The sequence below is a fragment of the Borostomias antarcticus genome, assembly GCF_949987555.1.
Source record: "Borostomias antarcticus genome assembly, contig: scaffold_171, whole genome shotgun sequence".
Lineage (NCBI taxonomy): Eukaryota > Metazoa > Chordata > Actinopteri > Stomiiformes > Stomiidae > Borostomias > Borostomias antarcticus.
The window spans coordinates 162,921-180,439 of NW_028176141.1; the positions used below are offsets into that span (position 1 = coordinate 162,921).

The window sequence follows — 17,519 nt, forward strand, 5'->3', positions numbered from 1 at the left end:
TCTTTCTCAAAATGTCATCAACTTGACACACACACTTACTCCAAAGTGATTGATATTTATGTTTGAAGGAAAATGACAGCTACATTTACAGTATATGCCATCAATAGTCAGTATCATATTCAGCTTTTAAATAGATCTTCACAGCTCTACTAAATTAGAAAAACGGTAAGGGTGCGCTCAGGTATGGACGACCTACACTTCACCACCTAACCACCAGAGGGCGATAGAGACGTGGTTTTGACAGGCTGAAAGGTCTCGAGGTAATCAAGCAGCAATACCAAACATGTCCCGCGCAGCCAAAACAACATATCTCCATGTGGGAAGGTCACAGACACGCGGGTTGGACTGGCAGAAAGGTCTCGATGTATCCAACATGTCCCGCTTGCAGCCAAAACAAAACATTGAGTGAAGCCAGCTCCCCATGTGGGGGCGCTAGAGACACAGGGTTTGGACTGAGGTGTGCAGGGGGAGAGCCCCGAGTGCACTGAACCGTCCCCCATCGGCTCCGACACAAGGGGGGGGGGGGGGGGCCCACATAGCCAACCAAACACAGCCGCCCATTCACCTCCATTCATTTGGACTTGGGCTCAGGAGCCCAAATGTTAGTTTTAGATAGATGGATAGATAGACCACGACAGCTCCACCAGCACTGTGCACTAGGACATTAAGGTCATTATTTGGGCCAACAATGCTGTAAAAACACACTAACCTACAGTGATGGATTGTTTTGTCACTTTGTTCATCGAGGTCTTGGTTATGTAAGGGTGTCAAAGTAGTCGAGCAAATCTGAGATCTAAATAGAAAAAAAATATTTTTTGCAATTCTTCCTAACTCTAGTTCTCCTGGGGGAAGGCAACCAAACACAGACTAAAGGTGCTAGCACCTCATTAGCATATCAATAGAAGTGGCCAAGTAGAGAGAATAAGAGGTTTACTTTTTGTCTAATTAACCTAATTTCAGATTATTTACCAGTGCTCAAATGGGAACGGGACGATTCTAATGTCTCTGTGAATGTTATTGCTGCGTGTGTATGATAAAAGTAAAAGCTCTCAAAATCTCAAATCTTTAGAAAGAATTGTCAGCATAACCGATCTCATTACTGGTGCTGTTCTTCCATCTGTAGAGGACACAAGCAGGGCTCTGAGCAGAGCTGGGAACACGGTCAAGCAGGGCTCTGAGCAGAGCTGGGAACACGGTCAAGCAGGGCTCTGAGCAGAGCTGGGAACACGGTCAAGCAGGGCTCTGAGCAGAGCTGGGAACACGGTCAAGCAGGGCTCTGAGCAGAGCTGGGAACACGGTCAAGCAGGGCTCTGAGCAGAGCTGGGAACACGGTCAAGCAGGGCTCTGAGCAGAGCTGGGAACACGGTCAAGCAGGGCTCTGAGCAGAGCTGGGAACACGGTCAAGCAGGGCTCTGAGCAGAGCTGGGAACATGGTCAAGCAGGGCTCTGAGCAGAGCTGGGAACATGGTCAAGCAGGGCTCTGAGCAGAGCTGGGAACACGGTCAAGCAGGGCTCTGAGCAGAGCTGGGAACACGGTCAAGGACACCTTGCAGCAGAGCCATTTGTATCTTTACCATCTAGAGGATGATATCAGTCCATTAGAGCCATTAGAGATGGCTGTTACCCCAGTACTGTATGGCTTTTGAATGATCACTAATATGTATATTATAATTCTAATATTTGAATGATATTGTTGAATAATCACCTTGTATATTATATTCTTATTCTAATATTTTATGGATCCATTTATTTTGTTTTAATGTAACTACTACTTCACTCTTATGGTCGTATGACAGTGAATTCCAATTTATATATCCATATATATAAAAATGGTAAATAAACGAAGTGTGTGTGTGTGTGTGTGTGTGTTTGTGTGTGTGCGTGTGTGTTCCTCCCCCCCAGCCTTCTTCATCCGGCCGTTCTACAAGATGATGCTGCAGAAGCCCATCACCCTGCAGGACATGGAGTCTGTGGTGAGGGCGTCACTCTCAGATCAAACCTCTATTCACTTCACACATGGACGCGCTACCCACAGTCAATGAGACACACGTGGACATCTCACATGGTATCTAAGACAAGTGTTTCCTGTGTTGCGTCTCCAGGACAACGAGTACTTCAACTCTCTGAAGTGGATCCTGGAGAACGACCCTGCCGACCTGGACCTGAGGTTCACCAGCGACGAGGAGCTGTTCGGCCAGGTCAGGACAAGCCCCGCCCCACCCCGCGCTCGAGGAGGGCGCTGCTAGGTGGTTGTCAGGTGTCAGACGTGCTGATTGGTCCTCTCTCCTGTTCTGTCCAGACCCACCAGCACGAGCTGACCCCAGGCGGCACCGAGATCGTGGTCACCGACGAAAACAAGAAGGAGTACATCCAGTAAGTGTCCTAGCGCCCTCTGGTGGCCAGGGAGAAGACACACGCCTGCAGCAACCCGACACGTACAGCTGTTCCCCTAATCGCCAGCAGGGGGTGCACTAGTCACTAACTAACAAGGATTCCCCCAGTAGCGGCGAGCGAAGAGGGAAGAGCCCAGCGCCGAATCCCCGGGGGAGTGAATCCCCCGAGGGACATGTGGCGTACGGAAGTCCGCTCCCGGTCCGGTGCCGCCAGGGGGCCCGAGTCCTTCCGAGGGAGGCCCCGCGGAGGGTGAGAGGCCCGTAGCGGCCCCCGGCGGGCCGGAGCGCGTTCTTCCCGGAGTCGGGTTGCTTGGGAATGCAGCCCAAAGCGGGTGGTAAACTCCATCTAAGGCTAAATACCGGCACGAGACCGATAGCGAACAAGTACCTTGAGGGAAAGTTGAAAAGGACTTTGAAGAGAGAGTTCAAGAGGGCGTGAAACCGTTGAGAGGTAAACGGGTGGGGTCCGCGTGGTCCGCCCGGAGGATTCAACCCGGCGGGGTCGGGGTGGGGGGGCGGTGTCGGTCGGTGCGGCGGCGGGCGGGGGCCTCGGCCCTCGTCCCGTCCGGTCGCCCCCCTCCTTCGCTCGCTCCCCGCCGGGCGCACTTCCTCCGCCCGGCGGAGCGCCGCGACCGGCTCCGGGTCGGCTAGGAAGGGCTCAGGGGCGAAGGTGGTCCGTCCGGGGGCTCCGGTCTCCGGGCGGGCTTTACAGCGCCCCGTCGCCTCCCAGTCTGCCGCTTCCCGGGGCCGAGGAAACAGAGCACCCTCCGCGCCCTCCCTAACCTCCGGGTTAGGGACGGGGCCCCCCGCTCCCGGCGGGGACCGGCCCTCGTCCCCCCAAAAGAGAATCGCGGGCGCCAGGGGTCAGCGGCGATGTCGGTGACCCACCCGACCCGTCTTGAAACACGGACCAAGGAGTCTAACGCGCGCGCGAGTCAGAGGGTCGGTATTAAACCCCACGGCGCAGTGAAAGCGGAGGTCGGCGCGCCGGCCGAGGCGGGATCCCGGCCCCGCGGGGCTCCGGGCGCACCGCCGGCCCGCCTCGTCCCCACCCTCGGGGGAGGCGGAGCAAGAGCGCGCGCGGTGGGACCCCGAAAGATGGTGAACTATGCCTGGGCAGGGCGAAGCCAGGGGAAACTCTGGTGGAGGCCCGCAGCGGTCCTGACGTGCAAATCGGTCGTCCGACCTGGGTATAGGGGCGAAAGACTAATCGAACCATCTAGTAGCTGGTTCCTTCCGAAGTTTCCCTCAGGATAGCTGGCGCTCGTCCAAGAGCAGTTTTATCCGGTAAAGCGAATGACTAAGGGCCTCGGGGCCGAAACGGCCTCGACCCGTTCTCAAACTTTAAATGGGTAAGAGGCCCGGCTCGCCGTCGCGGAGCCGGGCGTGGAATGCGAGCCGCCTAGTGGGCCACTTTTGGTAAGCAGAACTGGCGCTGCGGGATGAACCGAACGCTCGGGTTAAGGCGCCCGACGCCGGCGCTCATCAGACCCCATGAAAGGTGTCGGTCGATATAGACAGCAGGACGGTGGCCACGGAAGTCGGAACCCGCTAAGGAGTGTGTAACAACTCACCTGCCGAATCGACCGGCCCTGAAAATGGATGGCGCTGTAGCGCCGGGCCCATACCCGGCCGTCGCAGGCAACAGACGCGCCCCCGGGGGCCACGCCGCGACGAGTAGGAAGGCCGCCGCGGTGAGCGCGGAAGCCCAGGGTGCGGGACCGGGTGGAGCCGCCGCGGGTGCAGATCTTGGTGGTAGTAGCAAATATTCAAACGGGAACTTTGAAGGCCGAAGTGGAGAAGGGTTCCGTGTGAACAGCAGTTGAACACGGGTTAGTCGGTCCTAAGGGATAGGCGAACGCCGTTCGGAAAGCGCGGGGCGATGGGTGTCAGAGCCCCCGGCCGATCGAAAGGGAGTCGGGTTCAGATCCCCGGACCCGGAGGGCAGCGGAGAGGGGCGCCGAGAGGGCGCCCTGAGGCGGCGACGCAAACGACCCCGGGGACGCCGGCGGGGGCACCTGGGAGAGTTCTCTTTTCTCCGTCAAGGGCGGGGCAACTCTGGAATGGGTTCGTCCCGAGATAGAGGCCCGAGCCCTGGAAAGCGCCGCGCATTGCTTGCGGCGTCAGGGACGCTCCCGCCGGCCCTTGAAAACCCGGGCGAGGCGGAGGTAATTTCGCGCCGGGCCGTACCCATATCCGCAGCAGGTCTCCAAGGTGAACAGCCTCTGGCGTGTTAGAACAAGGTGGAGTAGGGAAGTGAGCGAAAAGTCAATGGGGGCTGTACGTTTCCTTGCATTGAAGTCAATGGGGGCTGTACACAAAGTGCTACCATTGTACACGTCCTCACTAAAACGCGTACAGCTCCAATACAGGCCCAATGCGGGCTGTACACCAAAGTGTACAGACACGATCACACCACCCGGGGGCGACTCCGAGCCACCGCCCAGCGCACTATGGGGGCCTATGGGCCCTGTACACGGCGTACAACGCCCATGCAACCCGGCTGGAGGCCGTCTGGCGTGTACAGCTCAGGCGGGACGCGCCTGGGCCGTACGCCGTGTACAACCCAGGCAGGTTCCTTGGACGAGTGTACAGCCCAGGCACTTTTCATTCAAAACCGGCGTCCCAGACCGCGCGTCCTCTCGGGACGCCGTTTTTGGGCGTGGCCTCGCCAAATCCGAACCGTGCGCCCTCCGGAGGGCGCCGATGAGCCCCCTGGTGGCTAAAAGTGTCTCGGGCCGGTTTTGAGTTTGACCCCCACCGATCGGGCTGACGTCCGGTCAGGGTGGAGGCCCGACCGTGGCCTAACGGCGTGCGGAGTTTCGGACCAATCAGAGAGCTCCATTTTCAAAGTTTTCCGATCGGCACGCCCTTCGGTGAGCGTGATCAGGCCCTCGGGGACTATGGGCCCTCTGTACGGCGGACCAATCGGAGCGTCCCATATGGGCCAAACAGAGAACGGGATATTCAGAGCGGTCCGTTCGGCACGAAATCCGGCGTGCGTGATCGGCACCTCGAGGACAAAGGGCCGTACGGGTTTCGGACCGATCGGACCGCTCGATTTCTTTTAATACGCTACAGTACACAGGCGTGTACAGGCGCCACAGCTTTCGTGTACAACAGCAATAGGTTTACATGTTAAAATTAAAATTGCTCCGATTTGCTCGAAACCTATGCACAGTAACAGTACACCATGGAGACATGAACATACTGCCATATCAGCCTCCTAGCCCCTGTCAATTTGGAGATGATGTGTACAGCCGCCATAGGAATGTATGGCGGCTGTACACGCACAATTTCTCCGAAGCGGTGGGGGCTAGGAGGCTATAAAGCGGGGGTTCTCAAGTACCAAAGGGTGGGATGAACATACTCTGAGATCAGCCTCCTACTGCTTTGACAACACCTTTAAAAATTAAAAAGAAGATGTGTACAACCGCCATAGGAATGTCCTCACCATTGAAACTGTTGCCGTTGTACACATGACCTTTTGAAACAAAGGTCACAGCCCCTGGAGGACCTTTACATGCACAGTACAGACACAGTACTCGGGTCAGTTACTCAGCATGCCCTGCCATTGCAGAATGTGCAGAGCTTTCGTCTCTGCTACCTTCGGTCGGGTTGCGACTTAGGGAGAATGTGTACAGCCGCCGAATTCCTATGGCGCCTGTACACGCACATTGTTTTTCTGTACAGAGGGGGTTCCGAAAGCACTAGAGGCCTCAAAATCGGGTCAGTGGGTCATGAGTGAGTGTCCATCGAGACTGTGCAGAGAAATTTCAGCTAACCCCTCTAGAAAAAAAAAATCCTCACATATCTCCAAATTTGAACCAGGACACTGTCAGGCTCTTAGAGTACAACACCCTTCTGTGCAAGAATTGATCATTTTGATCAATTAAGAAAACCGCTTAATCTTGGGGGCTGACGCTGAAATATGTTGATCCTTTGACACTCTAGAGCAATCTAAGTTTTGATTCATATCTGTGGGATGTTTGTAGGCCGTACGGGAAAGGCGTACAGTGCCAATAGGTTTATATGGCGGCTGTATATTCCTTTATTTCCACACTTAACGGAGAGCTAGGAGGCTGATATTCCAGTATGTTAGTGTCAACACTTGGTACTTTAACACCACCAGTCTGTTGGCCCTGGGGGCTGCACGCTGCTTAATAGATCAATCATCCTATGACTGCCTTCCCCAGACCCCGGGGAGGCTGCAGTCTGTTGGCCCTGGTGGCTGCACACTGCTTAATGGTTCAATTTTCACACTGATTGCCTTCCCCCGCCCCACGGGGAGGCTGCAGTCTGTTGGCCCTGGGGTCTGCACGCTGCTTAATAGATCAATCATCCTATGACTGCCTTCCCCAGACCCCGGGGAGGCTGCAGTCTGTTGGCCCTGGTGGCTGCACACTAATTGTACTAACTTTTCCCACGCCAATGTTACAATCGTTCATGTCACGTGCGCACGTGCGCACGTGCGCCTTCAATTTACAATTTACAGGAGGTATGACGAGATGCCCGATAGCTATAGCTTATAGTTACTGTAGGGACGAACCAGTGATTATCAAACTGAGGCCTATTTCTAGCAAGCCATAGATTTCAGTTGAAGTGATACAGCGTTATCGTTCTTACCGAAAGAAAGTTAATCATGCCAAGAAAGGCTTTGAGAGCAAGTTCTTCAGAGGGCCTAGCTAGTATTACTCAGTCAGGAAATGACTGCAAATGTTTTCCAACTTTATCAAAATTAATATACATAAATACTGTTATATTTTTAAAGGCTGTAATACCTTTGTAATGACCCCTTTTTTGCTGATTTTTTGTTATTATTTACTAAAATAATTTATTTATAACACATCCACTAGTGATGAATCATGCACACTGCTTAATGGTTCAATTTTCACACTAATTGCGATAGCGATAGCCTCCTATCATGCACCAGTTTGGAGAAACAGCCATAGGTCGGTGTACAACCGGCATAGGTTTACATGTTAAAATTAAAATTGCTCGGATTGGCTCGAAACCTATGCACAGTAACAGTACAACATGGAGATGAAGAAAACATTAATTATGGTTTCAAAAAGTACACCTGAACAGCAATGCATCATGGTAATTATGCTAATGCAGGGCTGTATATAACTAGTGTAACAGTGTAAATATAGATCTTAGTGAACTTCACAGAATCTATGTTGTATGAATTTTGGTTCCATTACTGTTTACTGTTGTCTTGGATGGGTGATTGATTGTTGTTGCACTTGTTGTTGATGGGGCCATAATTGGCGTTGCACACCTCGAAACTTTCTCATGTGCCGAAAGTCTGAGAAGGGGTAAGCTGGGGTTCTGGGTTCTCCGTGAACAAAAAAGGGTTTAAATTGTGGATTTTGCAATTAATTCATTCACTTAGTTGAACAAAATGAATAAGAATGCTGTTTATAATATCTGCTATTCACATCGCGTTAAATATGTTAATTAGCGTTATAACGTGTGAAATGTCAAACGTTAGCTTACGTTAGCCGTTAACACCTAGCTAGCTGCTAGTTAGCTAACTAACTGCTCCATTGTATTGTAGGCTGACGTTGTGGATGCCAGTGCGCCCTGTCTGAGAGTGTGACCACATTTATGATCACCCTATATCTGTGTTACAGGTATGTTTTCCTTAATTATTGTTCACTTAAAAAAAGGGATCTGTCATGTACTATTTTATATTTTATAACTTTATTTTTATTCTTTGAAATTTGTACTTTGTAAATTATACACTATACGATCACAAGTACCTTGCTACTAGTTAGGTAGCCTGTTTAATTTAGTAGCTTACATATTTATTATTTCTCTCATGTGCCGAAAGTCTGAGAAGGGGCTGACGTTGTGGATGCCAGTGCGCCCTGTCTGAGAGTGTGACCACATTTATGATCACCCTATATCTGTGTTACAGAATAAATGCTGATTGCTGACAGACCCAAGATCCCGCCTCCTCTGCACATTTTTATACAGCCAGACAAAGACTGTTTATTTGTATTATTATTGTAACAAGCCGTTCTAAGGCTGTTACATAAACTGGTGCCGTGACCTTTTGAGGATTCAACTGATCAGCTGCTGCCGATCACCGGGTCAAGATGTCTGCGTGGTGAAGGTATTGTGCAAGAGGACCAGGGAATTTCATGTCATCATCTGCTCATCAACTGAATTATTAGTTTTGCATTAAGAAGGTTCAGTTTTCAGTATGGCCAGTGGGCGTTTTTTTGAAAATATGACTCCTTATGTTGGGAGAGGGAGGGGCAGAGGTGTAATGATGAATATGGGGGATGAAGTTCGGAAACTGTCTTTCACAGATGCTTTGGGAGAGGGTGGGCACGTAGCTACATACCCTGTGGGATCCGCTACTTTCATGCAGACACCATTTCCACATGCAGGCCATGTAGTTGCATCCCCAGTAGGGCCCATATCCTCCACACCCATTGTACCTGTCGGTTGCAGTGACCCGACTGCTGATCTCCGAGACCTGATTACGGAATTAGGAAACAAAATAGGGGATTCAATAGCCAGCCGGTTGTTCGCGCCCAGTGCGTCTTTTTCGTCTCCTCCTGTCCCGGTTTCGCCTGTGGTAGGGAACAGCAGTCACAGCAGTAGCACTCTGGATCTCTCCAAAGTGAATGTAGTTGTCAAGTCAGACGTCCGTGAACCTGCTGTGTATAGAGGGGAAGGGTCTGATAAGTGCTCAGTGCAAGAATGGATTGAGATGATGGAAGTGTATTTGCGAAAAAAGGTCTGTCCTGCTTCAGATCAAGCTGAGGAGATTATGAGTCACTTAATGGGGAAGGCCAAGAAAATTGTGAAGGTGGGATTGAGGAGTAGCTCGACGCCTGACAATGCAGTCCAGCCAGAAATGATTTATGTGATTCTCAGGCGATATTTCAGTGAGAGTCCTGCGTCATCATTGCCGTTAGCAGATTTTTACGCTACTCAACCCAGTGTGGGCGAGAACCCAGTGGATTATTGGGTGCGGTTGAATACAGCGGCTGAGCAGGCAGACCGTCACCTGAAAATGCAGGGTAGGGAGTTAGTGAACATGAATGCCGAGATTTCTATGATGTTCATTAGAAACTGCAATGACCCTGAGCTGTCCAGTGTGTTTAAGAGCAAGCCGATGAGCAGATGGACTCCTATGGAAGTACAGGAGGCTATCGATGAGCATCAGAGGGAGCCCCTGTCCAAGGGGAAGTCAGGGAATGTCAAGACACTCCAAGTAACTGCAGCCGCTGCTTACTCTGTGGTAGGCGTCAAGGAGGAGGTGAGTCAGAGTGTGCCCAGTTCATGCGGCCCAGCCAGGCCTAGCGAGTCCTCGAGTGCGGAGGGGGGTGCGTTCGAACGTGTCCTGTGTATGCTGGAGAGAGTTCTGGAGAGGACCAACCAGGCTAACCCACCGGGCGCTACTCAGTCAGGGCCCTGGGTACGCGTCACGCCCTGCCGTGTGTGTGGCGACCAGGCTCACTCCACTAGATCACACTGCATGAAGGAGAGGAGATGCCTTGCGTGCTTTGCGGTTGGACATCTGAAAAGGGATTGCACGGTGCGTGGGACCGCTGAGCCCGACCGCACTGCACCCGTCCAGGGAAACTGAACTACCCACGTGTGAGAGGGGACAATGTGGGTGCATTTAGTCAGTCCCTCAGTGTTGAAGATGACATGCTATCTGTTTATGAGGAAAGTTGCAAGTCTGCCTCTAGTGGTAGTGTGATTGTATGTCAGAATGTACATAAGTTAGCAAAATCTGATTCTCTCTTTTATACTGATGTCGTTGTGAGAAATCAAGTCTCATTGCACGCATTGATAGACAGTGGGTCCATGGCCTGTACAATGAGCGAAGAGGCCGAACAGAAACTACGAAGTGCTGGCCTGTGTCTGGAGAACAGCGAGTTGTCCTCTGATCTTGTACTGGTAGGATGTGGCGGAGTGCAAGTAAAACCTAAATGTGTCTGTCAGCTAGAGATGGGTGTCTATGGACAGGAAGTGAGCGTGCCTACTCTGGTTGTACCGGGTCAACACGATGAAATGATTCTAGGCTCGAATGTGATAAAACATCTGATTCACCAACTCAAACAAACCCCGAGTTACTGGCGCGTTATGAACAAGCCTGAGTCCACGGGTGACCCAGAAGTTGAACATTTCCTGAACATGTTGTCTGGAGTTAACAGGTGGAAGGGGAACGTGATTCCAGACATAATAGGCACAGTTAAGTTGGCCCAGGCAGTGACGTTGTTGCCGCGTCATGAACATCTTGTGTGGGGTAGGCTGCCAGCGAACGCACCTGTCTCTGAGGGTAGTGCTGTACTTGTCGATGCACCACATTCTCAACCTCACAAGAAGAACCTCATGGTGGGGAGAGCTGTGGCTACGATGTCAGGTGACCGATGGGTGCCAGTTAAAATCATCAACTCGAGTGACAAGCAAATAACATTGAGGCGTAATGCCAAAATAGCCGATGTTTTCCCATGTGTCGCTTTGGAGGACTTGGATGTGGGTGTGGCCCATGCCTCTCCAGAGAGTTGCCAGGTGCATAGCCAGAGTGTGCGTGATGCTGACACTGGTAGTCTTCTCCCAACCCCGTCTGCCTCTCACTTCAGCGACGCACTGCAGAAGCTTGGATTGAGTGACATTGACGTTGATTCATGTGGCGTGTCGCAGTACTGGAAAGGGCAGCTAGTCGACCTGATACAGAGATATGAGGGAGTGTTCTCCAGAGGCAAGTTAGACTGTGGTGAAACCACTGGGGTTGTCCATCGAATCTTCCTCACAGACACCCGTCCATTCAGACTCCCGTACCGGCGTGTTCCGCCGGGGCATTACCATAAGCTGAGACAAGTCCTGTCTGAAATGGAAGAAAAAGAACTTATCCGGAAGTCTTCCAGTGAGTGGGCGTCGCCCTTGGTACTCGTGTGGAAGAAGAACGGTGATTTGAGAGTGTGTGTGGACTATCGGTGGCTAAATTCCAGAACCGTCAAAGATGCCCACCCGTTACCTCATCAAGCAGACTGTCTCGCTGCCATGGGCGGCAGTGCGTTCTTCAGCACCATGGACCTGACGTCAGGATACTACAACATCCCCATGTGCGAAGAAGACAAAAAACTGACTGCTTTCACATCACCGATGGGGCTGCACGAGTTCAATCGCATGCCCCAGGGCCTGTGTAATGCGCCAGCCAGTTTTATGCGTCTTATGACCAACATTTTTGGCGACCAGAATTTTTTAACACTGCTGTGCTACTTAGATGACCTCTTGGTCTTTGCACCTGATGAAGGGGAAGCTTTGAGGCGGCTCGAGACAGTGTTCAGTAGGCTGAGTGCACATGGGTTGAAGCTTGCGCCCAAGAAGTGCCATTTCCTGCAGCGTAGTGTAAAGTTCCTGGGCCATATCATCGACGAAAGTGGCGTATCGACTGACCCTGAAAAGGTGCAGGCAATTGCTGCCATGACTGAGACAGCACTGATGGGGGATGATGGTGTCACGCCTTCTCCAAAGAAGATCAAATCTTTCTTAGGGATGGTGATGTATTACCAGCGGTTCATTCAGAACTGCTCTGGTATCGCTAAGCCTCTCTTTGCATTGACAGCAACACCAAAGAAGAGCAAGGGCCGGGCGAGGGGGAGTGCTGCCTTTAAGAAGCTCAAGCCTAGTGACTGGACGAGTGAACATCAGAAGGCGTTTGGTCAACTTAAATCCGCCCTGCTCAAGTCAGTTGTCTTAGCTCATCCAGATTTCAGTCGGCCTTTTGTTCTATCAACTGATGCGTCCCTTGACGGGCTGGGTGCAGTCATCTCTCAGGTGCCGGAGGGGGAAAGTGTGGCCCGTCCCATCGCCTTCGCGAGTAAGTCTCTCAACCATGCCCAGGCCAACTACCCTGCACACCGGCTGGAATTTCTGGCCCTCAAATGGGCTGTCTGTGAGAAATTCAGCCATTGGCTCAAAGGCCATGAGTTTACCGTCTGGACGGATAATAATCCGTTAACGTACATACTTACCAAACCAAAGTTGGATGCGTGTGAGCAGAGATGGGTCGCAAAGTTAGCTCCGTACAACTTCGGCATCAAGTACATTCCTGGAAGTAAGAACATTGTCGCGGATGCTCTCAGCAGGCAGCCCTTCGTACAGAGTCGCGTCAGTAGGAGGCTGGTGTCTGAGTCATACGGAGCCCTGCTTGAAGAAGCACGGCAGATAAAAGAGAATGCCATACAGGAAGTATTCAGACTGAGTGCCAATCAACAGGGTGTCGGATGCCGCACGCAATCCACTACACTGGAGCATCATTCGCTCGACAATGATGAAGTGAGAGCCGTGCTGGAAGGTCATGTTGAGTGGGTGATGGGGCCGGCAGGAAGAGCCGTTTCTTGGCTTGCCCATGACGTTCAGCAGTTGACTCCTGCAGGTCAGAGCTCCTTACCTGTGTTCTCCATCCAGGAGCTTCAAGACGAACAGCAACAAGACAGCGTGCTGTCCAGGGTCCTTTTTTACGTGGCTCGTGGTAGGCGGCCGTCAAGGAGGGAAAGGACTCATGAGACAGGCAAAGTCTTGAAGATGCTCAAGCAATGGGACAAGCTCAAGATGCTGGATGGTCTTCTCTACAGGGTGAGCAAAGACCCTCTGACGGGAAAGAAGAGATTCCAGTATGTTGTTGCAGCGGTGTTGGTGCAGCAGGCGCTGCAAGGCATTCATGATGATGCGGGCCATCAAGGGCAGTCCAGGACCTTGTATTTGGCGAGGCAGAGGTTCTTTTGGGCGGATATGGAACGGGATATCAGAGAGTATGTGAAAACCTGTAAGCGTTGCGTAGTCAGCAAGACTCCTGAACCAGAGGCCAGGGCCCCTCTTGAGAGCATTAGAACCACGAGCCCACTTGAGCTGGTATGTATTGATTTCTGGTCCGCAGAAGACTTGAATGGGAAGAGTGTGGACGTGTTGGTGGCCACTGATCATTTTACTAAGATGGCCCATGCCTACCCCTGCCGTGACCAATCTGCGAAGCAAGTTGCACGTGTACTCTGGGACAAGTACTTTTGCGTGTATGGGTTCCCGGAAAGGCTTCACTCCGACCAGGGCGCCAATTTTGAGAGCGATCTGATCCGAGAGCTGTTGCAAGTTGCTGGGGTAAAGAAGTCTAGAACCACGGCATACCATCCGATGGGGAATTGGAACGCTGAGCGTTTCAACAGGACCTTGGGCAGTATGATCAGAGCCCTCCCTCCGAGAGCAAAACAGAAATGGCCGCAGATGTTACAGACCCTGACGTTTGCATACAACTGCACGGCGCATGAATCGACGGGTTATGCGCCCTTCTATTTGATGTACGGAAGAGTACCACGTCTACCCGTTGACGTTATGTTTCAGAGTGCTGAACGGGACTGTGACATTGCAGACTATGATCAGTATGTTGTCAAGATGAGGGAGGATCTCAAGGAGGCCATGGCTACTGCACAGGCCAACGCTCTCGCTAGCCAGGACCGCCAAGCAGAACTGTATAACAGGAAGACGAAAGGCGACGTCATTGTTGAAGGGGACCGGGTCCTGTTGGCGAACAAGGGGGTACGAGGACGTAGGAAACTGGCAGATAGGTGGGGGTCGACCCCTTATGTCGTTGTCTCTGCTGACCCCAGGTGCCATACTTACCGTGTCAGGAACGCTTCCGATGGACGGGAACGCATCGTTCACCGCAACTTGCTTCTCTTGACTAACTTCCTGCCAATAGAGATGGACAGTGAGGTTGATGAGTCATTCATAAATGAGTCTTGTGAGTCGGGGAATGGACAGGATGGCTTACCTTCAGAGGATTCGCGTGTTGCGGACACAGAAGTTGACAAGACAGTCAGGACTGCTAGTTGGGTGGCGGGGTCCTCTGCTCCCAGCGAACTGCCCGAGGATTCTCTCATTCGGGACACTAGTTTGGCGGTGGAGTTGGGCACAGGAGAGGTTGGTGGACTGTGCAATTCTCTATCAGAACCCTGTGTGCCTGCCAGTCATAGTGTTGACCAGGGATCTCAATTCTCTATGCAACTGTCCAGAGTCAGTGGTTCCCCTAGTGGTGGGGTGAGTGTGGTTAGGACCCGTGTTGGAAGACTGGTTAGACCAGTGAATCGACTGATTCAGAACATGGCGCAGCGATATGCTCTACATGCAAACAGTTCAGTTCGTAGTTGGTTGGGGCACTGAAGTCGTGAGCATTTATGGAAGCGCACACGCTGACACACTGAACATGAGGTTGAGTGGTCATGTTTCTTTATTTTATTTTTTTTGATCTTTTCTTATTTCATGCCAAGTCGAGTAGCAGTAGTCATTCGGAATTGACATAGGTGGTGTATAAGGCTTACCTGTAGCAAGTACACTGTAGGGGGTCTGCGCAGCCCTCTATGGTTGCTTTCCCTTTGAGTTGGGTGACACATGTGTTGCAGTATCCTGTGTAGTATGCTTTATCCGGTGGTACTGACACTGGTCTTTTATTACTTGGCTTGCAGTGATAGATTTGGTGAAGTTCAGAGGGGTGTATGTAACAGTGTAAATATAGATCTTAGTGAACTTCACAGAATCTATGTTGTATGAATTTTGGTTCCATTACTGTTTACTGTTGTCTTGGATGGGTGATTGATTGTTGTTGCACTTGTTGTTGATGGGGCCATAATTGGCGTTGCACACCTCGAAACTTTCTCATGTGCCGAAAGTCTGAGAAGGGGTAAGCTGGGGTTCTGGGTTCTCCGTGAACAAAAAAGGGTTTAAATTGTGGATTTTGCAATTAATTCATTCACTTAGTTGAACAAAATGAATAAGAATGCTGTTTATAATATCTGCTATTCACATCGCGTTAAATATGTTAATTAGCGTTATAACGTGTGAAATGTCAAACGTTAGCTTACGTTAGCCGTTAACACCTAGCTAGCTGCTAGTTAGCTAGCTAACTGCTCCATTGTATTGTAGGCTGACGTTGTGGATGCCAGTGCGCCCTGTCTGAGAGTGTGACCACATTTATGATCACCCTATATCTGTGTTACAGGTATGTTTTCCTTAATTATTGTTCACTTAAAAAAAGGGATCTGTCATGTACTATTTTATATTTTATAACTTTATTTTTATTCTTTGAAATTTGTACTTTGTAAATTATACACTATACGATCACAAGTACCTTGCTACTAGTTAGGTAGCCTGTTTAATTTAGTAGCTTACATATTTATTATTTCTCTCATGTGCCGAAAGTCTGAGAAGGGGCTGACGTTGTGGATGCCAGTGCGCCCTGTCTGAGAGTGTGACCACATTTATGATCACCCTATATCTGTGTTACAGAATAAATGCTGATTGCTGACAGACCCAAGATCCCGCCTCCTCTGCACATTTTTATACAGCCAGACAAAGACTGTTTATTTGTATTATTATTGTAACAAGCCGTTCTAAGGCTGTTACACTAGCTCATAAGAATAGCCCAGGACTTTTCTGCTTCTGCATATCAGCAGTTGGTAAGATGTTCTTCATTTGTCTAGATTATAAAATTATGTTACTGCACAGAAATGTCATTCAGTTAACCATAGATCAGATTATTAGGTGTCCTAGACAAGATAGATCAAGTGTAGGCCAACTTGTAGTTGTATTCTTGAGTTTTTGAGCAAAAAAGATAAGCTAACTAGCTAAAATCGATTTTAGCTTGAAGAAAGCATGGCAGCTGAATGGCCACATGGACAAATTTAGCAAGTTAGCAATAATCTATGCTAAGGTTGTTGTTATTACCTTTCATTAGGAAAGTCATATAGGTTTGAAGGCCAATCTTTATTTGTATTTGTGTGTGTAAACAATTAATAGTTAACTAAAAACGATTTTTAGCTAACTAGCAGGCATAGCAGTTTGCATGGAGTTTAAATGGGGGAGACACCCCAGGTGAATAGGAAAAAACAAATCCTTAATAGGTATCACCATCAAACTCCCCCAGTTTGTTAGGTACATTAAGGGGAGACACGGTAGGTGAAAACATCGTTTTTCAACGCCCTGGTCAAATTTGAGATTTTGTGCTAGTTTGCTTCCATAACATGTCTTCTTTCATACTAGTGGAAATAAAACATCAAAAATACGCATTTAGATGTTTATTTTACTTCATTTAGTCTTGTTTGCGTCTGTAGATTCTTCCTAAAATCACCAAAAGTTAGCATCTTTTCGCAACGTCTCGCAGCCTTTCTCTCGTCTGGACCGGGTCATGTCCGGTATCTATGGATTGGTCTCTCTCTCTAACACAATGTTATCGCAACCAAACCTGATAGTTTCATTTGTATCAGCAACCAATCGTGGAAATACAAAGGCGGGTTTGATGCTAACCGTGAAATCTCATTGGCTGTTGTTGATTTCTGAGAACGTGATTGGTTCAGCGCGTCATGTGACACGTTTCCATTTCCTGATATCTAATCCAAATAATGCCGTCTGTAAAGCGTTCTAAACGTAATAAGCAACAATGACAACAGTGTTTGCCCGCAAGGTTGAACAGAAAACAAGAGAAACTAAATGGAAAGGTTTACATTTATGAGATATAAAGTGCCTATTCGCGCAAGTTGTCATTAGCCGGTGCTAGCATGTCCAGTGAGCAGCAGGGAGATGGGGCTAGCGTTAGCATGTCCAGTGAGCAGCAGAGAGATGCGGCGCGTTTGAATGAGCTGATAACTGGGTTGATTTGTCCTAATTGTGCAGAGACTGGTCTTAAAATTAACATAGATCCTCAGAATAGTGGGTTCTGTAGTACTTTGCTCTTAGAGTGCAGTCTTTGTGAGAAATGGCTATCGCAAAAGTGTCTACACATCGACTGGCTTCATGATACAACTAGGAATGATGTTGCATTTGATGTCAATGTGAGGATGGTCCTCTTAGCGCACGAGTTAGGGTTGGGGTATGCAGCTCTCCAAAAGATTAGTAAAGTGTTGGATCCCAGGGCTTCATCTGAAAACGTATCAGAAACATGACAGAGAGGGTGACAGGTAGGCTATTGAAACGTGTTCCCTCTTTCTCTCTCTCTCTCTCTCTCTCGCCAATATCAGAAGCCTATACATATGCACAGTAGTCTCCCTCTCTCTACCTGTGGCATTTCTACATGCATCCATAAACTGACCAAATAAACTGTTTTAA

At 50.0% G+C, this 17,519-nt stretch overlaps 2 protein-coding genes across 2 annotated transcripts in view; both read left to right on the forward strand.

The window, feature by feature from the left end:
• The window catches only part of LOC311328772 (E3 ubiquitin-protein ligase NEDD4-like), a gene marked incomplete at both ends in the record, with an annotated part of 37,770 nt that extends 35,393 nt beyond the window's left edge, over positions 1 to 2,377 (forward strand). Inside the window, 3 exons of the mRNA XM_084462685.1 lie at positions 1,903 to 1,973; positions 2,103 to 2,198; positions 2,300 to 2,377. Of these exons, the coding sequence (XP_084318811.1) occupies positions 1,903 to 1,973; positions 2,103 to 2,198; positions 2,300 to 2,377 (245 nt within the window). The remainder of the gene's footprint in view (positions 1 to 1,902; positions 1,974 to 2,102; positions 2,199 to 2,299) is intronic.
• Positions 1 to 17,519, forward strand: part of LOC311328767 (isobutyryl-CoA dehydrogenase, mitochondrial-like) — a gene marked incomplete at its 5' end in the record, with an annotated part of 80,069 nt that overhangs the window by 60,344 nt on the left and 2,206 nt on the right. The gene's annotated exons all lie outside the window — the stretch shown is intronic.